The following is a 21,800-nucleotide window of genomic DNA, read 5'->3' as shown; positions in this document are numbered from 1 at the left end:
AAGATGCCTCTCCCCGTTTGTTGTTCTCTATGTTTACTTTTGCTGCCACGCTACCTCCACTAACTTGTCATGTGCATAGTGCTATAAGCGCGGGTCTTTTTTTTTTTTGTTTATTATGTGCACGGCGGCAATAAACGTATTTGCTACGTTCGACGGCGGCGTAAGTCTTTCTCATTTCACAGTATTAATGACATCGGTGTGATCGTCCACGAAGCTCTAATCAACCGCCCACTGAGTGGACGGGTGCGATTCAGTGGTCCGCGGACGCACTGCTTGCAAACGACGATGGCTGATGTCTCGCTGAATTACGCGGAACTAAAAATTAAAACGCCTATGACGTTGCGGAATTACGGGCGGAAACAAAGAACGAGAAGTGCTAAATCGCTTAAATTAGAGAGGTCACTTCATAAGCCACCGCGCGGGAAGAATAGCGGCGAAAGGTAAAAAAAAAAAAAAAATCGAGCACTAACTTGCAACGCAAATTTTTAGAAAATCTTGTGTCGTTGCTGAATTGACCACTATTGCAGATATCATACGATGTAGATTTTTTTATATCGGTCATTATGTGCGAAATTTTGCTCGGCACACTGGATGCCTGCACTGCGCAGCAGACAATACGTGAGGTATATAGGAACGAGTACCGGTTCGTGAACGTCACAGTCGCTTAATTTAAAATTAAATTATCTTGTTTTACGAGCCGAAACCACGATATGATTATGAGGCACGCCGTATAGTGAGTGGCTATCGATTAATTTTGATCACACGGTGGTTCTAAACCTAAGCGAGCGTGTGTTTTTGCATTTCGCCTCCATCGAAATACGGCCTCCTCGCCGTGGCCTTGAATCGAACTGTCGTTCTTGAGCTTCGCGGCACCACACCTTACATGCATGCATGCATGCATACATACATACATACATACGTACGTACGTACGTACATACATACATACATACATACATACATACATACATACATACATACATACATACATACATACATACATACATACATACATCAAACCACGTGACTTCGTGTTGACCAGCGCACGATGTGTGCGGACATGCTTCTTTGCATAATACTGTGACGCTGTTTTGCAAGCATGGATTGCCATGCGCAACCGAGACGAGGTCAGTGGCGCCTAACTTCGAATGGTATATGCGCTTCGTTCATAGAATGACCGAAACTTTGTTTTTGTGCAGTAGACGGTGGGATACTGCGACCGACATTTATTTCGGCGACTCATCGTGCATCGTCGATCGGTGCTCCATAGATGAACCTGGTGACGAGAGCCAACACTTCCTTGGGCTTGTCGAACGCTGTCACGTGGCCGGCTCCCCTTACCAGCACCTGAACAGAGAGGGCGCGCGAAATAGCAAAGGCAGTTGACGACGCCAAAAATGCAGAACCGATTTTGGAAAATAGTCTGCGCTATATGATAAGAGATGATCGTAGTTGACCTGAGGCGGTAGCCGCGCGCTGCAGGCACTTGCTGCAGATTCACACGCGAGATGACGTTGGCCTAACATGAAAGATGACGGTGGTCATCATATTAATGGCAGCAGTGAGCGGCCGTTGTAAATACCCTAGAACATGCTCCTTGCATGAATGGTGGTCAAGGAGAGAGAGGAATAAATAAATAAATATCAGGCAGAAAACGCCTAGTGCGAAGCGTTCGTGAGAGAGGGTTATTGTGTTTGTGCTATTTTATTTGGAACTAATCGGGGGCGTTGCCGGCGCTCTATGTTGCCTTGGCGCTTTCTTCGGAATATAATTTGCCCGCTCGCGACCGCTGCCGTGCTAACTGCGCGTCTGTAGGCGCTGTCGATCGGTTGTTGGGCAGATAAAGTCTTTCGTTATTTGTATAGGAAGAGCGTGGACACACAGTGGAGAAAAAGAACTAGGAGGGTCACTAGTAAATATACGGCTAGTAGTTACGTAAGCAATATGTCAACAAAGAGCGTTAATCGAAAAATCAGAGAGGCGGAGAGGATTTACTGGAGGGCAGCTATGGAGAAAAAAACCGGCTCTGAGTAACTACCGAAAGGGCAAAAAGGAAATGAGGAGGGATGCATTTTACGATAATTCAAGGGGAAGCGCTTTACTGTTTGAAGCGAGATCGGGTTGCCTTAGAACGGGTAGTTATAAAGCGAGATTCGGTAAAGAAGAAGAACAATGCACACGCTGTGGGGAAGATAAGGAAACGGCGGAGCATGTTCTGATTGAATGTGGAGATATCCACCCAGGTGTACGTTTGGGCACGAGCCTACATGAAGCCTTTGGTTTTAGGGACCACAATGGAAAGCTGAACACGCCCGCGATAGAAATAAGTAAGAGACGATTATAGAGTATTGGTGGCAGAAAATTAGAGAGAAATGACAAACATAAGTAGTGAGAAAAATAAGGACATTCTGCCGTAAAGGGCAGAGAACTGGGCTGTGAATTTACGTGTTTTGTTTTTTTTCTGTAGTAAGATAGATTTGACGGAATAGAGGCATTAGGCCAACATGAAAAAAAAAATTAAAATGTTTTTTTATTTGTCGAGCCTGGTGGCACACTTGTCACCGCCCCGTTATAAAGGGGGCGCTCATAGCATCCATCTACCATCCATGCACCACTTCTTTTTATTTATTTTTTTAATAACGCGTGCTCGCCTGCGTGTGATCGCCTTCTCCGCAAGGGACGTTTCGTTTTTGCTTTTTCTTTTTCGCATGACATGCCCGCGAGACGTACCTGCGTTACGAACTTTACACGGAACGAACGGATCAGAAGAAATCGGAGGACACCTCGGAAAAGAATGCACCGCAGTAAAACAAGTATACAGTAAAGACAAACGTTCAACACTCCGGCCGTTCAACACTCAGCGAACTGAGTGTTGAACGGCCGCTGCGTCGTTCACTGTTGCGACCGTTCTTTGTGAACGATTTGCGAGTAGTTCTTGGGATATTGTCATACGTGATGACGTCACTACTGTATGATAGAGGTATCTCATAAACATCCAAGTATGGGCTGTCTGGAATAGGAAGATGGTGCCTAACTTCTCTTTTTCCTCCCAAAGGAAACACAGGAAAATATACTGTTTTCTTTTTAAGCTAAACACTTTCTTTTAAAATGAAGTGTCGTATATCTAAATTCCCTGCCGCTTATGCACATTGACTACACGTGCCTGGCAGGACGTTAGCAGCTTGAAGAAATTCTAAGAAAATGTTGCTAATTACGTAAAACGTGCTAATTAGATTTATTGATTATTCACGTTAGGGAACCTATGTTATGCATGGTTGCGAAATTGCAGAAGAGAAGCTGTGAAGTCATGCCTGCTTGGCTGAAATTCTCAGACCAGCATGACTTTCAATATGGGTCCCTAAAGTTTGCTAAAAAGATTCCTACGAAGAATCTACAGTATACTGCTAGATATACGGCGATGCCTGTGACATTTAATTCCTTGTGTGTCTGTGTGTTCGAGACGTGCCTTTCAAACTATATATGACATAACCGAGATTGAATTCGTGTTTTGCCGTTGTGCAATTTGCGAAATTCTCTATATACGAACACTTGTCCTTCAGTGAACTTAATGCGAAACAGTTCTGGAGGCGACCCTTGACTTGAATGTCTGATAATGGCGCTCGCACGTCAGCATTCGTGCGCCCTGGGGCATTCCTTGAGTTAACCTTGTGTTTCGCGCGCTGCCGAAGCTGATCACGGAGGCCACGTGGAAAGAACTGCGTGGTTGAGATCTGCTCCGCCAGGTGCCGCAACAATCTCAGCTGCTCACAGATTTTCAGTGAACTCAATTAATTTTAATTAATTGTCCTGACAGTCAATTGGTCCTTATCTTAAGTACTGTTATGCTCCGATATCATATGTATCCTATATAGCTCTTAGCTTGAACCTGAACCATCGACTTCTTCTATAAGAAGACTTATATGAATATATTCTTAAAACCGGAAGTGCTCCACCGGATATGGAAGAAAAACAAGAGAATCACTAGGCGCTCGTGCCACTGAAAAGAAAGATACACGATGCCAACCTCAGTGTAGTTGTGCACATGACGGTAGTAACCCAGCACTTGGTCCGTGCCCAGTCGCCAGGGAAGCCTCGGCGTGGTGGCGTACATCCGCTGGCCCTTCCAGTTCACCGTCTTCATGAAACGCTCCACGGAGCTCAAGGGAGTGAGCAGGTCCTTTTGGCCACAGTACACTAGCACCTGCGACGGTTAAGCGCGGGCCATGCCTGAGCTCCGTGTGGCGTGACTTGGTTCACTGAGCGCTGCAAAATAGAACGCCTCTAACGTAAATTGCTATCATACTTGAGTATTGTGAATGTCGGGGCGACGAGGAGCACTCCGACAATCAGAATCCGTACCACTTAACTTACCACGCACTGCTGCAGCACTGTCGGCTTGGGCGTATGTTATACCTTGCACCACATCCAAAACTCACAAAAGACGAAGGCACCGTCGGCAGGCGACTTCACAGCAATATACCTTCGCACACAGCATCCTATTGCACCGTATCAGACCGATGTTATACAGCTACACGTGTCCATACTGCAACGTGCCAACGTGCGCGTCCTGGCACGCAAAGCAAGCACTACAACCAGCAGCTACACGCTGACTCAAACCTCCTCACTGAGGTGTGGGAGGCTGCGATCTCCAAGCTGGACCTGGTCGACCAGCGCCAACTCATCGCCCGGGCCGGGGGCGGTCCATGCCAGAGGGTTCCTGGAATAATTGACCCTCCCACCTTTAGTAACTATATCAACTCTTCAATAAACGTTTACTCTCTCTCTCGCATCCTCCGCAGGGCACACCTTAGGCTAACGTGTAAAGAATTAGCGGCAGCATATGCCCGGTGCGCACGGAGAACGTCGATCAGCACCAACAGGAAGACCCCACGAAAGGGCCAGACTCCTCCGCAAAGGCTACGTGACCTCATCCGCGATACTCCAGCCGCAAGTTAATTGTACTCCATTAACTAATCAACGTGTCGCCACCCTCGTATAGATTCGAGGCCACCACGTACAGGAGAAACCATCCATCACCTTGAGGTCCTGGTCGAGCAGATCTGCCAGCTGATGCTTGTACGAGACCAGGATGTCGGCGTACATGCCGTGCGTGACGGCGTCGCCGTCGGCCACGAACACCAGCTGGCGGCCAACGTGCAGGGCGCGACGCACCTCAGCCCGTTCCACGAACTGCTCGTAACCGGAGAAGATGGCCGGAGGGTACGTGAGGTCCAGGTCGTACGCCTGCCGCAGGCCCGTCAGGTTGCCGAACAGCGTCGTCGACACGGTCGGGTTGCCGTCTGAGGTATATGACGCATTTCGCGGATGAGACGTGTGGGGCGAACAGCCGCAGAAGTGTACGAGTAACGTGGACCATATACGAGTGGATACGTCTGATTTGCATCCGACAACTGCGAACTGACCTTGTTTATGCACTGAAGCGAATAGTATGGGCTTAAGGGAACGACTCTTATTTTATTATCTTTTATTTGAACACAGGGGACCGATACGTATATCCTGTATTTTCTTGCAATATGTCAATAGCGCCTGTACGACAGGCGTTTAATTGACAGGCCATTTCCACCAGCCATATACAGAAGTCGCATATATGGTACGCAGCGAAGTCGTATATATATATATATATATATATATATATATGTCGCATGTTGTAGCACAAGAGCAACTATACAGAAAGGAAACATTAACATTGGGTAAATCATGGCGTTTCGACACAATTCAACTACTCGGCCGATCCCCTCCATTGGGTATGTGCCATGAGGAGAGGTCAACGACAACAACAACAACAACATATTGCGGTGTGCCCTGTGTTGCGTCGTGTAGCGCGAGGGCTACCGTAAGCATTGTGAGCATTGTTTATGCGCTTCATCTTCTCATGTGTACATACTGATCATCACTCCTTGGGTTTGGGTTGTGGGGCTCATACTCGACACAATAAAGAAGTGTCTTGAACGTTGATCTCGTTCTCTGGCTTTATTGGTTTCACGGCATACTCTTGTGTGCGGGGAGGAGAAACGCCAGATCAGGCCAAAAGTGCGCCGAAAAGTTTGCCCTGCACAGATGTGTGAACCTCACGAATCCTCCCTGTTAGAAAGTTGGCCTGGCTGGTACGGATTCGTGATAAAAGAATGCACGCGTGCGGTCAAGGACACAAAGGAAGAGGTCGAGACACCACAAGCGCCGACTAACAACTGAAAAGGTGCGCAGCGGAGGAAAATAAAGACACAAATCTTACCTGCGCAGGCACGCAGTGCTACCTGCCAGTCCGACACACGCGGTGGTCTACGCGGGAGATAACGAGTCAGGCACTTCGTTTCTTCCGTACGCATCTTAATCGACGGCAGGCTCACGCATGCGCTACCACTACTATCGATATGCCAGGCTTCTGCCATCAGACGCGTGTCTTCATCCTTATGCCTGTACGAAACTGCGCATTCATCGAATTTTGGCATGCAAGCTTTGGGCGTACGTGACTGACACTTTTCTCAGCTTCCTGGTGCTTCGTTTTTGCTTTCTTTGCTAGCATTCACTAAACGCGTGTGATGCGTACGTGTCGCTCTCATTTCGCTCGTTTTTTTTTTTTTTTTTCTCTTTTTTCTGGCTTACCGTGACTCTCCGGAAGAGTCGCGGGACCACCGAAGTTTTTGGCCTACGTGAACGCCTGCACGCGCGCGCGTTGCAGCTAAAGCTGGGACGAAGAGCTCCCTGCTAAACAGACCCCACCAAGACGTTCAAGTTTCTCGAGACTGCCGTCATTGTTGGGACGCGACCGCGGTCGTGCAGTTTACCTGGGCGTTCCGGAAAGGGAGGTCGACCGCTCAACGGCACCTCGTAACAAAGGGTGCTTCCCGCGCCGCACGTGTCGAAACGGTCAACCGCTTCCTTCGCCAGTACCACCGTCATAACGACGACGGCCATCTAGTGTCGCCCGGCGAGGATCGAGTGGGCTAAATGACATGCCTGCCAGAACGACTTCGTTCCACTTTCTCGTTAACGGCTTAGTTTATTAGCCTATGCTTACGAGAACTTGTGCACTTCAACTGGAGAGCCAGTCAAAGCTATGGTAATAGGGCCGTTCTGATACACACGGTGTGCAAGAAAACTCAGCCCCACAGCCTTCAGTAAACAGTGTAAATTTTACAGGTTGTCCTTTTGTCATCGTCGCCTTTTTTTTTTTCTCACTTCCTCTGCATCCCCTAATTCTGCCTGCTTTCTGCACCATTAGTGGTTGTTTATTTGAGAAATATACACAAAAGCGGGGAAAAGGTAAATCAGTAATGGAGGCCGCAATGGTAACTGTCCAGCTCGAGCGGCTGACACCTGAATGGCGGCCATCAGTGGGTAAGGGAGGAGTAAAGAACATGGAGAGACAGAGATAGGATACAAGGGGGCTATTTACATGTGTAGACATATGGATGTGATGTCTATTTACACATATACACAGAAGGACGTAATGCCTCGCAGTGAAGTGACCTCCTCGAAAACAGTTTGTCACCTGGGTGCACACGCTGGCACTGTTACGGTACAGAGAGCAGTCGGCAGTATCATTACACTACACATTCCTGCATGGTTCAGATGGCAGCCGTTGGCTGTGCAGGTATACGGTGCCTGCCGGGCACGCTTTTATCCTCCCTCCTTTCTTGTAACGGCCACGAATGATACTAGAATTATATAGCACTGCTAGCCAGACCCGCGTTTGTCGTAGCGTGCAATCGACCTTTCTGACCACCGCCCTTCCTTGTGTATTCGCTTCGGCACATCCCTTCAACACCTTGGCCAATCGACAGCTCCTCTCGCCCTCTGATGTGAATGTCAGCGGCAAGCGTCGCCTTCGACTGAATGTTCACATTCAGCCCTGGCTGATGAAAATCGCCCGTAGTAAGCTATCCTGTTACCATGAAGCCAAGAAAGTATAGCTTTGAAAGAACACGTTGTCACTCCAAAGCGTCTTTTTTCAGACTCCCCTTAGTTGCTAAACTAGTGCGTGTTTTCACGACCGAAGCGTCATTTGCGGGTAAGTGTTCGGATTCCCGTTTTTCGTGCGGGGCCGAGTGTCAAACTCTTCCGAGGAGGTCACTCTCACAAGCGAACTATTAGGCTTTACGTCCATCTGTGCACATATTTAGCAGCCATCTCACCCATCTGTGTGCATATGTAAGTAGTTCCCACCCCCCTTCTATCATCTCACTCTCTCCCTAACCTTTATTCGTCTCCCATCCTCTGATATCCGCCGTTCAGGGGTCAGCTGCTCGATCTAGACAGTTACAGCCAGTTACAGCAGCCATCTTCATTTTCTTCTTCCTTTCCTTTCGCCTCTTCCTTTTTGTAAAGGTTTCCTCCAATAAACAGCCACTTACTACTACTACTACTACTATCGTCACCCTTGATTCAAATGGATCCGTTTCGTAATCTTGCCCGAATGCGACGCACCTATGATGACCTCCAGGAGGTCTTTGGCAGTCGTGTAGTTACCGCGGCGGATGAGGCGAACCACCCGATTGTACTGCTCCCAGAGGAGCGCAGCTTGGGCGTCGGTCAGGAACCCTGTCTGGTGCAGCAGCTCGCTGTTGTCCAGCTGGTTCTCCGGGTCCACAAACGGGCTGGCCAGGACGAGGCCCTTGAGCCGCGGAAGAGAGTCTTCGTCCCGCATCATGTTCATCATGGTCGCCAGTGTCAAAGCGAACTTGGCTGCAACGTGCGAAACTTCGTTTGTTTACACCATAAGGACAACTTTCTGAAAAGCGCCGGCTCGTCATAACCGTAAAGGTCGGCTGATTATTGATATATATTATCTCCCCTGGCTACATAATCTGGATTTGCCGATTTCACCTGCACCTATTTTATAACTGTACATCGAAACAATTAACTCACGTATGACTGTAACAACGTAATGAGCGATGGTGAGTTAAAGAAGAACAGTGTCGAGTATGCAGATAGACGGCTCATGGGTCATCGAACATTCAGCGCGATAGCGCTGCCAAACTGACCTGGAAGTTGTCTTTCTATACACTGAGCTTCCACGGAGGTTTAAGGGTAAGCAGCGTTCCGTTGATAATACCGTGAACGACGCGAAGAGACGAAAGGTGCAAACTGAGCACCAATGCGTGAAAGGAAATCAGACGTCGATCCTTCGACAGCGGGATGCCGTCTTCCGTTACGGAGGTATTCATAGAAAGTTATTGCGACAACCGTGATAATGTACATCTCACAGCGAAATGTCGTGCACTACTCTTTTACAGTAGTTTATCGTTAATTCTATAAACCTTGCATGTTCCCGATAAAGATTTTCCAATACACCCCAAGTTATTGATAGCGAAGCCTTAAATTCCGTGCACATGTGCCGATGGTGCCTACGTACATGGTGTGGAAGAATTGCTATTGCGTGCGACTGTATAGTGCAAAACTCGTCAAATCATGTAGTGCAGCACAAACTGACTCAAGCCTTGCTCGCACAACCGGCATGTCTTATTATCGCTAGCGTTTACCGTACCTGCGTAACTCTCGGCGGCAATGAAAAAGTCGGCGCGGTGGCACTCGGCAAAGATGACGCAGAACTGGCCCATGAACTCGTAGAGGTCAGCGGCAGCGTCGGAGGCGTTGGCGCAGTACCAGCCGTCGTCGACACCGTCGTGCGAGTGACTGAAGCCCGTGCCCACGGGCTGGTCCACGTACACGACCGACGCCTCCTGTGCCCACGTGTGCGCCCTGAAGGCCGTCGTGCCGTCGGCGATGGCGCGCAGGGGACCATGCTCCACAAGCGCCCCCATCACTGACGGCACGCCTGGTCCGCCCTGAAGCCACAGCACCAGCGGAGCCGGTCCGCCCGGGTGCTTCTTCTGCACAGTGGGCGCGAGCTATCCGTAACTGCTGGTAATAAGCCCTTTTTTCAAAAATGAGCGTTGCTGCTGCTGTGGCCCACGCACAAAGAAAATCCTGCTATGTTCACATGGTCGGACCCCGTTGCCCCTGGCTCCATATACAGGGCATGTCATCATTATAAACGCATGCGTGCAGCACACAATGCAGCGCCCTTTCACTGGCGTGTCTTATGCATGGATCATCTCCTTCTCAAGCAATTGACGAGAAAGCCAAGCGCATCAAGCGAAAGCAACCATCTATTTTAGGAGACTGACCAAACTGACAGAGTCGATTAAACGGTCTCAGCGTATGGTGCCCGATCCACCCCATTCTTCAAAATTATTTCTTCTCACTAGGCGTATTGAAGACCTGGATTCGAAACCCAGTACCGCCAAAAAGATTCATTTCGTTTTTGCATTGTTTCCTTTATAGCGATTCGTCTTGCGTGACCGGCGCACTTCTGACCAACCGACTAAGAGCTTTCTCGATGAGATAGTTGGCTTAGAAATACTTACGCATTTAAAACTACGCCCATCAATCTTCATTATTAGCTGTCTGACTGATCCTTAAGCATAGAGATTGTAGGACTTATACAGAGGGATTCTTTTAGAATTGACCTATTTTATTGGGCCGTATACAGTTTTGTTACAAGGAATTCGATTTTAATGCGGCTCGTCGTAAAACATCTAAGGAAGAACGAAAACTTAATGATCCGTCCCGTTTTTTGATGTGCAACTCCAAAAAAAGAGAAGAATAAGAAATAAATAAAGCTGCGAAATGCTATACAAGGATGGCTAGTCCAGCGCAGCGTTCGCGTCACCCAACGGCGGCGGAAGTTGACGACGCCAGGTTCATCACGTTAAGTTAACGCGAAAACTGAGCACTCTATCCCACGCGCGCGCCGCGCCGCGTCGCCTTGACGCAGGCGCATTTGCGCGCGCGGTTTTTGTTATTTCTTATTTATTCTTTTATTTTGGCGTCGCTCATTTAAAAAGCGGTAATGATGATGATGTGTTCATTGGCGCAAATGCCGGTTACGGTAAAGGAGCGCCAAGACTACGTGTATTGTGGATGCGAAGGTGTGATTAAAGATAGTTACTAGGAGAAAAAGTGGCTGTAAAGGGCCTAAAATCCCGAGAACTAGACGTTCGTAAAGTAGATATAAGTAATAAAATTACGAGAATGACATGAAGGGTGGGCAATGAATATAAATTATGTACTGTTTGAAAAAGCAAGTGGCGCTATGATGATGGATTATTGATAAAATCACTGCCTCAAAAGCACCTTTGGAAGCAAGGGTCATCAAATTTTCATCCTTCATGAATCTTTCGCTCCAAATCGCATTAAAATAGAACAATTTCTAACAAAACTACAGCCCAATGAAATAGGTCAGTCCTAAAAAATCACTCGATGGGGTTGCGGCCTTCCTTGGAACCTTTTTCTCATCGGCACGGCGTCTTTCATCTTTCTGGACTTCGCCAGCGACTGAAACGGCCTAATGGAAGGCGCATACCACGATCACTGAAACGCTTGCTTGGCATTGAATTTTCGCAGTCGGAATTTTACTTTCCTAGATGGGGCCTTTATTCGACCATCACGAAATATTTCACCAAAGCTTTCATATATGGTGACTGAATTGTTATTAATTTTTAACATGGAAGTGTTTTATGCCAGGGTCCACCTAGCACATTAGTGACGTATTTCAGTCACGGATATGACGTTGATAAAATAGACACTAACGCATGAAATAAAAACCCGCATTTCCCCGAAGGGGAGTATGAGGAAGTGCGAAGCACGGGGTGATGCTATGAGGGGGCGCGCGCGACTAAACTGCAGAGCCGAGCGAAGGAGACGGCAGCGAGAGAGCACGCGCCAGCCGACCCACGGAGGTCTGGCCGTTTTTAAGTGCAAAGCACTTTTACTGATGATGATGATCTGTCTTCCGAACTCGTTCCAAAGAACCCGCAACGCGTTCAACTTGTTGGCGGCGTTGCGCACGCCCGAGATGGGGCTCAGGTTGTTGTCGAACCACAGTCGATCGCACACCGCGCAGCTATATCCGAAGCTGCGGTCCAGGAAGTCTCGCTTGAAGCGCGCGTCCGGCCGATCGAATTCGAGGGCCCGCGCTCGCTCACGCATCGCGCGTCCCCGCGCAAGATCGGCTTCGGGGTGTTTCAATGTTTCAACCGCCGGCCTTCATCACCACAGGCAATGCGCGGGGCGCGCGCAGCCACGGAGCGGAGTGCGGAGCGCGCGCAGTCACGTGGGGCGTGACGTCGCTGCGCCGTTGCTACAGACGCTCCTCTCCGCTCCTCGCGCCGTTGCTATGGGACGGCGGATTCAGGGTCGCTTATAAAGTGCATTCGCACTTAAAAAAAACTGTAAGAAAAAGTTCCCCCAACCGGGAATCGAACCCACGACTTCTCGGCCGCGGCGTTAAGCGCCCGGCGCTCCACAAAGCTACCGATATAAAGGCACACCACTCCACAAACGCGCCCTATATCTCTCACACATTCTCTCTCACACGGTGCTCTCAGTTGGCGGGGCTAGGCGGGTCTAGGCGGGGCGGGGTGGTGCCGCCGTCTGTGAGCGGGGAAGTGAAGTAATGCTGCATGACACTTACTAGCGCCGATAGGGAACGATTCGGCGACGACGCAGTTAAAGCATCGCCTCGGAGATTGCGCGCCGGCGCGCAGTCTCGAAAGTCATAGTTAAAGCGTCTCGATGCCAGCGAAAAACACTGGCCGCGCCAGCATCGGGGGGTCGCCCTAGACGCAGTTACGTTATATGCATTTCGCTTCGTGTTAGCGTGTGACGGCTCGTTGTCGGAGTAGTGCAGCTTCCACATGCACCAACGGTGTTTCGCCGCCGGCTGCTTCGACTGCGATAGCACCGACTAATAAAACTGCTTCAGTAAGCGCTGCAGAAAGGCAACGATGTCGACGGTACAGAATGTCGTGCCTTGGTGAAGCGAGACCCAGCGGGACGTGCAACGCCTGCGCGCGTTCGCGGCTCAAGCTGCGAACCTCTTCCACACGCGATGCTGAAGCGAAGTGTGGTAGTGTATGCATGAGCACAGGCGTCGGTTACCCTATTACTAGGGAGCGCACACCGTGCCGTTTCTCTCCTTAAATGATGACGCTTTGAAGAAGCGCATATCGAGTACCAGTGTTTATTACGTGCTTGTTGATGTCATCTTTGCGCGGGATTCACGATACGCTGTGACCAGGTATATGTTAAAAAACTAGGCGTCAACGTGGGTGCAATCAGGTCAAACAGTGCTACAGATGCCAAACACCAACATACACTGTACAAGCTCTCATATATCACTACACAATAAGCACTACTTGCGTGAGGACACGTTTTACGTTCGTGTTATACCGATTCCTATGACGGAGGGATAAGCCATGTTTTTTATGACTCTTAGAACGCATTCATATGGTTCAGATACATTCACACTGTGCAGGCGTTGGCGTTTAGCATAGTGGAGGAGATACTCGGCTACAGAGCGCAGGGCGGTAGGTTCGAAACCCAACGCCGCCAAGAAAATATCTTTTTTTGTTTTTCATTTGTTTGCGGCAATTCGTATCAACCATAACGAGGCCCCACTTTTGTCTGACGTCACAGCAGTGGCACAGCCAGCGGGCTGAATTGGGATTCAACCCCCCCCCCCCCCCCCAACGCCAGAGATATTTGCATTTTGTATGTGTATAATGTGCGCACACATACAAACACACGCACGAACATACATAAATTTTGATCCAATTTTAATAAAACTGACAGCGGGTGCACTTCTCACCAACAAGGGAAGCCGATAGCCTTTGGAAATCTTGTATTTTGCCCCGCCACGGTAGTCTAGTGGTTATGGCGCTCGGCTGGTAACCCGAAGGTCGCGGGATCGAATCCAGGCCGCGGCGGCTGCATTTTCGCTGGAGGCGAAAATGTTTGAGGCTCGTGTACTTGGATTTAGGTGCGCACGTCCAGGTGGTCGAAATTTCTGGAGCCCTGCACTACGGCGTCTCTCATAATCATGTCGTGGTTTTGGAACGTTAAACCCCAGATATTATTATGAAATATTGTATTTTTCGATTTTTCAAAGTTTCACCCAATGTGAATAAAACTGATTGTGGGTGCATTTCTGCCCAATACGGTGCGCCTAGACTTTGAAAATGTATTACTTTTCGATGTTTGGACGTTTCATTCAATATGAATAAAAGTGATCGTGGGTGTATTTCTGACCAAAGATGTAAGCCTATAGCCTTTGGAAATGTACTAATTTACGACATTTAGACGTCACATCCAACTTCGATAAAACTGATCGTGGGTGCATTTCTGACCAAAGAGGTAAGCCTATAGCCTTTGCAAATGTATTCATTTTCGGCATTTGAACGTTTTATCTAATTTCAATAGTAGTGATCGTGGGTGCATTTTGACCAAAGAGGTAAGCCTCTTCATAAATGTATGAATTTTCGACATTTCATCCCACTTCAATAAAAGTGATTGTGGGTGCATTTCTGACCAAAGAGGTAAGCGTTTGAAAATGTGTTAATTTTCGACATTTGGACGTTTCATCGAATTCAATAACAGTGATCGTGGGTGCAGTTCTGACCAAAGATGAGCCTATAGCCTTTGGAAATGCACTAATTTACTACATTTGGACGTTACATCAAACTTCAATAAAACTGATCGTGGGTGGATTTCTGACCAAAGAGGTAAGCCTATAGCCTTTGGAAATGTACTAATTTACGACATTTGGACGTTTCATCCAACTTCAGTAAAAGTGATTGTGGGTGCATTTCTGACCAAAGAGGTAAGCCTTGGAAATGTACTAATTTACGACATTTGGACGTTTTATCTAATTTCAAAATTGGGGGACGCTTAAGCTTCGCCTTTAAGAGTTGAACGCGATAGCAATATCCTGCCCCTAGTGCGCACTTCGAACACTACGAGTGTTTAACAGAATGCGCGCACTAAGGTGTGTGCCTTAGTAATGGGTAGCATGCTTTCAACCAGGAGCAATTATGCGCAGGAAACTTTTTCGAAGCTGCGATGCACCCACTACGTGGTCTTAGGGGAATACGCGCAGTAATTTGTGTGCCTTTTGTAATGGGTGGCTGTCTTTAAACCACCAAGTCGTTATGATATTGACGTGGTGTGACGCCCGATGGCAATGTACACTTGTACCACGCAATCTTACTGCCATATTACATCTCGTACTGTGACACCTGTATACAGGACGCGTATTTTTGGGAAGCATCAAAGTTACTTTCAGGACAGCTCCAAGCAGAGGCGTGGCTGTGTGGTAGAACACCTGCTTGCCACGCAGACGGCCTGGGTTCGATTCTCACTCGGACCCAACATTTTTATTATTTATTTTATTTGCAGCTTTTTCGATTTTTCGGTCACGGACAAGATGATGATTTTTCGCTCACAACCAACGGTGCCGACGCCGACGGCGGAATTTCTGCGACACGGGCTCTTTAACGCTATCGCGTTAATAGTAGTGATCGTCGGTGCATTTTGACCAAAGAGCCTATAGCCTTTGGAAATGTACTAATTTATGACATTTGGACGTTACATCCAACTTCAATAAAAGTGATTGTGGGTGCATTTCTGACCAAAGAGGTAAGCCTCTTTGGAAATGTACTAATTTACGAGATTTGGACGTTACATCCAACTTCAATAAAAATGATTGTGCGTGCATTTCTGACCAAAGAGGTAGGCCTTGGAAATGTACTAATTTACGACATTTGGACGTTTTATCTAATTTCAAAGTAGTGATCATGGGTGCATTTTGACCAAAGAGGTAAGCCTATAGCCTTTGGAAATGTACTAATTTACGACATTTCGGACGTGCTCTTAACATTTTGAGCACCTTCGGACCATTAAGAAAGAGGGGGAGGAAAATGTTAAATCGCGTCCCGAAATGGTGAACGAGGTGTCAATTATGGGTACGATATCGAGCCATCTCGAACTTGTACACCTAAGATACATCATTTCATCATGCAAACCAGTGGCAAGCGATCACGCGTTGACCTATACCTGAATCATCATAAAAACAACTTAGGCATAGTATACTTTAATTATACCGTAAATTATTACGTAGGACCCTGTATCTTAATTATCAGAAGCCAAACACGGCGGCCTAAAGCTGTCCTGCAGGCCATAGACTACACTATAATTCTGCCCCATTGGACTATGAAGCGGTTGAATATTACCTGCCCTTTGATGGTCCAAGGGGAAGGGTACCATTGCATAATTTTAGCCCTATTGCCATTTTTAACGTTTTATAGAGCAGTATTACTAAAACAAGTGACAAACAGTTGTATGCTTGTATGTTTCCCTGTCTGCAGCCGACACTAACCACTGTCAAAAGTGCTCCGCCCCCCCCCCCCCCCCCAACATTTCTCGGGGGGGGGGGGGGGGGGGGGCTAGCGCCTCCCTTGCCCCCCCCCCCCCGGTAGATACGCCTATGATTGCAGGCCACACCGGAGCAGTGAGTAGCGGGATTTGCCCAAATTCTGCACATACCCGTTCACGATGATGATAGCTCGTTGCGGAGCAGAGAGAAAACATCTTTATTATGTAAGTAGAACAAAAAGCATGGGAGGAACCCCTAGTCCGGGGTCCCTAGGACGACTCCGGCGACGTGTCGAGCCCGTTGTATGATGGCTCGCAAGACCTCGGGAGGTCCGTCGCCGAGGGCGTCGTCCCACAGCTCTTCTTTGCGTGCGAAGGAGGGGTGGTAATGGTGGGAAAAGGTTTGCCGTGCCCTCGATACTGACGTGGAAGATGGGGGGTGACCATAGGGTGACCTGCCGCAGCCCGGACAATTGTCGGCGTAACAGTGTGGCCAGAATTTGTTCAGGGAGACAAGCTTAGGAAAAGTGTCGGTTTGCAACTGACGCAGTGCCACCGCTTCATCTCTCGAGAAGGATGGTGGTGGCGCACGGTGAGTGCAGCGAATGCTTCTATAATGACGGAGAATGTCTCCGTAACGCAGCAAGGGATCCCCCCACCCTGAACTGGTCCTTTCACCACGACGGAGCAGGGACGTTAGAGCCAGACCTTTTCCCACCTTCTCTTTACTTCTCAAGTACTGTTCTTGCATGCGCTAACATGGATCTCTTAGATGCAGGGGCGTTGCCAGAATTTTTTTTTTCGGGGAGAGGGGGCTTTATGTATGTTCAGGCGTGTGTTTTTATGTGTGCGCGTATACTATATACAGGCATAAAAATGTGGAAATTGCGGGAGAGGTGGGAGTTTGAACCCTCCAAACCACCACCTAGATACGCCGAGCTCTCTGTATACAACCTGTCAAGCCGACATGGAGCCCTGTACATATGTACAGGGCGATTACTGTCCGCCGCGGAAGATCAGTGGTTGCGGTGCTCGGCTGATGACCCGAAGGTAGCGGGTTCGATCCCGGCCGCGCCGGTCGCATTTCGGTTGACGCGAAATGGTTAAGGCCCGTGTACTGTGCGATATGAGTGCCCGTTAAAGAACAATAGATGGTCGAAATTTCCCGAGCCGTCCACTACGGCACGCGTGTATCATAATAATAAGGTGGTTTTGGCACTAAACACTCAGATGTTATTACAGGGTGACTATTTTAGAACTGACCTATTTCATTGGGCTGTAGTTTCGTTACAAAGTATCCGATTTTGATGCGGTTTGCGACAGAAGATTCAGGAAGGAGGAGAATTTATTTGCCCGTCCCGTTGTTTGATGTGCAACACCGAAAACAGAAAAAGGAACGAAAAATAAATAGCGAAAACCGCGATAGCTAGTCCGACGCAGCATTTGCGGCAGCGGAACTTGGCGACGCCAGGTTCATTACGTTACGTTGACGTAAAAACCAAACACTCTATACACCCACGCGCGCGCCGCGCCGCGTCACCTTCACGCATGCGCGTTCGCGCACGCCTGGCGCCCTTCTCGTATGCGATTTCGTGGAATGTCGCGGTTTTACCCATTTCTTATTTATTCTTTTTTTTTCGGCGTTGCACATCAAGAAACTGGACGGGCCATTCACTTTTCATCCTTCCTGAATCTCTGCCGCAAACCGCATTGAAATCGAATAATTTAGAACAAAACTACATAAAATTGAAATAGGTCAGCTCTAAAAGAATCAAGGCCTGGGTACGGGCTAGTTGGTATTCCATTTTTTTAGTTGTGATCACAATCTAAAAGAATCACCCTGTGTAAGCAAAATTCGGAGCATGCGAATATTTGATGCGAAAGACTGGTTTCGATAATGGAGGGATGGTCCTTTCGGGTGGCTGTTCCACATACGCTGATCAACGCTAGAAACAAGAAGACAGACGCCGTGCTGATGACGCCCGAAAACAAAGCTCCAGGTAAGGCGGGAACCACACACTTTCCTACGGTAAAACTGCATTTATGCGTCACTCGGACAACTCCCAAAGATGACTCTTCGTAGATATTCTTGTTGACACGCTGGGCGTATCTTCAATATTTTTATCATTATATATGGATGCATAGGCGCTCCCCTTCCGCTGGTCGAGTCCAAACTGAGCGCATTATGTTAATGGGCGCACCCAATGACTTCTTAACCACCAAACGTGTCGTGCAGTTTCGGTATGCCAAAGTTACTCCATCTCTGATAATGATCCAACACGGCCTTGGATTGCAAGCAAGAGAAGATGTGGAACACAATCTAACGCTTTTTCAAGGCCAAGCTGTAGAATCATCATTGAATGGTGTCGTAACACTCGATCACGCATCTTGTGTTTAGTAGTCACAATGAATCTTCCCATAATGCCGCAAGGTCACTGGACTAAACACTCGCACTTGCAGAATGTGAATATATCTAAAGCATATCTAGACTAATAACGCTGAATTTCTTTGGACTTTCCGTTCCCCCAACGGCATTCGAGACACGTCATCATTCTCTCAGTACGTCTTACTTTCAGCACAGGTCTCGGTTTGTAGCCCTGAGCGGTGACCATTCTCAGGCGTGAATACGTTCTGAATGAGTTGTGCAGTGCCAGCACGCACAGCCTAGCGGACCGTGATTGTGGTCGGGCAAGATGCGAGCCATGCGCGTGCGACGTTCGCGCCTCCCCACGCCACGAGTGGGCGGACCACTCCGGACTAGACGCGATCCCAGAGTTGTACATAACGCATTACAAGTAAGGGTGTGTTAATATTCGAACGTTTCGAATATTCGCCGAATATTACATTCGAAATATTCGTATTCTATTCGAAAATCGTGTATTCGAAGTTTCGAATATTCGATAACTTCGAATATTCCAAAAATTCGAATATGCGATCCAACTATCGTGCATAAAATATCTCGCCTTCCACATTTCTGCTGCGTTCGTATCGCTAAAAACGTTGCCGAGAGGAACGATAAACATCCTAAGTACACGGAGGCACGATATCTGCCTGCGACAAGCGCCCCAATACGTATGATTTATTGCTGGTGCATCTCCGACGTGCAGCGCTGGTGGCGATCATGTAACCGTAAATTTTCGATATTATGCGGCCGTAACGTGCCGCACTACCACTCGTTCACTATGCGGGACCACTTCTGAAGAAAGACAGTGACCCATGTGACTGGTGGCGGACTGTAGGCACCTTCAGATACCCCAGTCTGGCAAAGCTTTGCCCCATGTACCTCCCTATACCAGCCACTTCTGTTCCAAGCGAGCGTGCCTTTTCAGTGGCAGTGGGGGGGTTGTCTCTGTTAGAAAGGAGCGCCTACTGCCTGATCATGTGGAGCAACTCATATTTCTTCATGATAATTATATCTAGTCATTACTTTCATTGTGCCGTGATATTTGCTTGTGTTGTGATGTGCATTGTGCTAGCCTGGACATTGTGTTCTGGAGATAGCAGTGCATGTTATGTTGCCAGTCAAGCTGTTAATGTTTTTTTTTTTTCAAATAGCTACATGTTAAATAAAATATTGTTACTGTGGAGGCATTTTTCCTTTGATATTCGTATTCGATTCGCATTCGAAAAATTTGATATTCGCACACCCCTAATTACAAGCAATCGATTACTTGTAATCAATTACATTTTACTGTAATTTATTAGCAGTAATCAATTACTGGTTATTTTTTTTTTCAAAATAAAGTTGTAACCAGTCTTCTACGGCAGTTCTCGTCCCGAAAAATGAGTAAAAATGAGATTTACGTAGCGCCCTCTGGTGAGCGGACGGTGCCTATTGCGTAGGCTGACGTACGTTCCTAATTGAAACAAGGCGTGCGGGAACAAAGAAAATACTATTGTTTCTCTGACGGAAAAAAAAGACATCTTGAATGAGTGAGTGATACAGCTTTATTGAAGAAACCGACGAATTGAGGCCTGGGCCTAGGCCGCCCCATGCAGGGGCGGTGAAGAGACCCCGTCTCCCAGCCGCCTCTCGGGATCGCGACGTGTACACCTTTTGAATACCAAATTATACAAGGTCCTGTATAAGCTGCTTCATATATAAGCAAGCGGCGTCGCTTCTGACGTCATAGTGTATCGCAATAACCGGAGGAGGCGATCCGCTGTTTTCAAAAATGGCGCGTTCCGCAATACTTGGTACGTCTCATATTGTGGGAAAGTTCTGTCTAAGACACACATTTACGACGTTCCTCTTTACACTATTTCCAATGTTACCCATCCTCTAGCGTCTGTCGTTTTCAGAGTCAAGCCGAGATGACACTGTCACTCTTGACGTTGACATGACGTGGCACTTACGTATGTCCAGTCACGGCTGCCTGGATCATCGGCGCGCGGCGGTGTTGCTCCGGCCGTCCCATTCGGCGCGCGACACCGCCGCGCGCCCCGATCCAGGCGGCCGTGGTCCAGTCGAGACACTTGCCCCGATCACTATGACCCTCTGTGGAAATGCTCCTATTTTATCTATACACAAGTAAAAGCAGAAACAATATGCCAAAGATGGCCTCTTACAGACATGTTGTGCATGTTCAGGCACACGGACTGCCGTACGCTCACAGGCGTCCTATGACCCGTAGCAGCCTGTACTCACAATGGCCGGGAAGAACCAGAAGAACAGGTGGTTGAGCTGTCGCTCTCGCACTGTCAGAAATCCCGCGTAGCTCTCGATGTCCGGCGAGCCCCCGATGGCGCCCACGCGGCTGCGCTCGCGGGCATCGCGTACCCTGCCCTGTACCACGTACGGCGTCAGGTACAGAGGCAACTCTTCTTCATTCCTCGTCGCGCCTGGACCCGCGCGCTTACGCTGATGCCGGTATGGCCAAGCATCACCGCACTGGCACTGAAGAAGAACCAGAACGGCGAGCAGCAAGGCGCCGGCTTGCCGAATCACCGCCAGAGTCGAGACGCCAGCGTCACAGCTTCGCCGCATGCTTACGCAGCGCGATCAGCGGCTCCGAAGGCGATGCCGTCGCCTCGGCGGTCGTGTCCGGTTTCGCTCAACGGATGTGCCGTTCATTCTGTGTTGTGCGAGCATTTCACGCGCCGCGACGATGCAGCTTTTGCGCTCTGTGCGAGCGCCGTACCGGTCGCACTCATGGCTACGAAGTTTTCATACTTTATGAAAAGTAGATTTATTAACTATAGGCTTTGCAAGCCACCAAATAGTAGGACTAAGTTCGGACTATTATAGTTGGTTAGGTGCACTAACTTTAAGAGTGAGCATATGCGCGGGAAAGTCGCCAGTGTGTTCTTCTCTTGTGTTACAGTTACTGTTAAACAGCGAAGCCCATATTAAGATGTCTTGGTCGCTGTGACCAGCCACATTGTGCTGTAACTCCTTTTCTTATAAAGTGTAAACAGTAACCTTCAAGAAACCCCGTCAGTACGGATGTATTAAACTTAGTGAACTCCGAGAATATTAGTGTTTCGCGTGTAAGTGCGCGCGCTACTGCTCAAAGGCAGGGTCCATCGCGTCCAGGGGCGTAGCCAAGGGGAGGGGGGAGGGTTC

At 48.4% G+C, this 21,800-nt stretch overlaps 1 protein-coding gene across 1 annotated transcript; it reads right to left on the bottom strand.

Annotated features, from left to right (window-relative positions):
• Positions 1-1,234: 1,234 nt before the first annotated feature.
• LOC119387669 (probable serine carboxypeptidase CPVL) lies at positions 1,235-21,236 on the bottom strand. Its single transcript, XM_037655132.2, has 6 exons — positions 20,883-21,236; positions 9,507-9,852; positions 8,447-8,704; positions 5,036-5,298; positions 4,023-4,199; positions 1,235-1,345 (listed from the first exon to the last, which is right to left on the bottom strand). The coding sequence occupies exons 1-6, from the start codon at positions 21,219-21,221 to the stop codon at positions 1,238-1,240; spliced, it is 1,491 nt and encodes a 496-aa protein (XP_037511060.1). The 5' UTR covers positions 21,222-21,236; the 3' UTR covers positions 1,235-1,237.
• Positions 21,237-21,800: the final 564 nt, after the last annotated feature.

The sequence above is a fragment of the Rhipicephalus sanguineus genome, chromosome 3 (assembly GCF_013339695.2).
Source record: "Rhipicephalus sanguineus isolate Rsan-2018 chromosome 3, BIME_Rsan_1.4, whole genome shotgun sequence".
NCBI classification, from domain to species: domain Eukaryota; kingdom Metazoa; phylum Arthropoda; class Arachnida; order Ixodida; family Ixodidae; genus Rhipicephalus; species Rhipicephalus sanguineus.
This window is presented reverse-complemented; position numbering and strand designations above follow the sequence as displayed.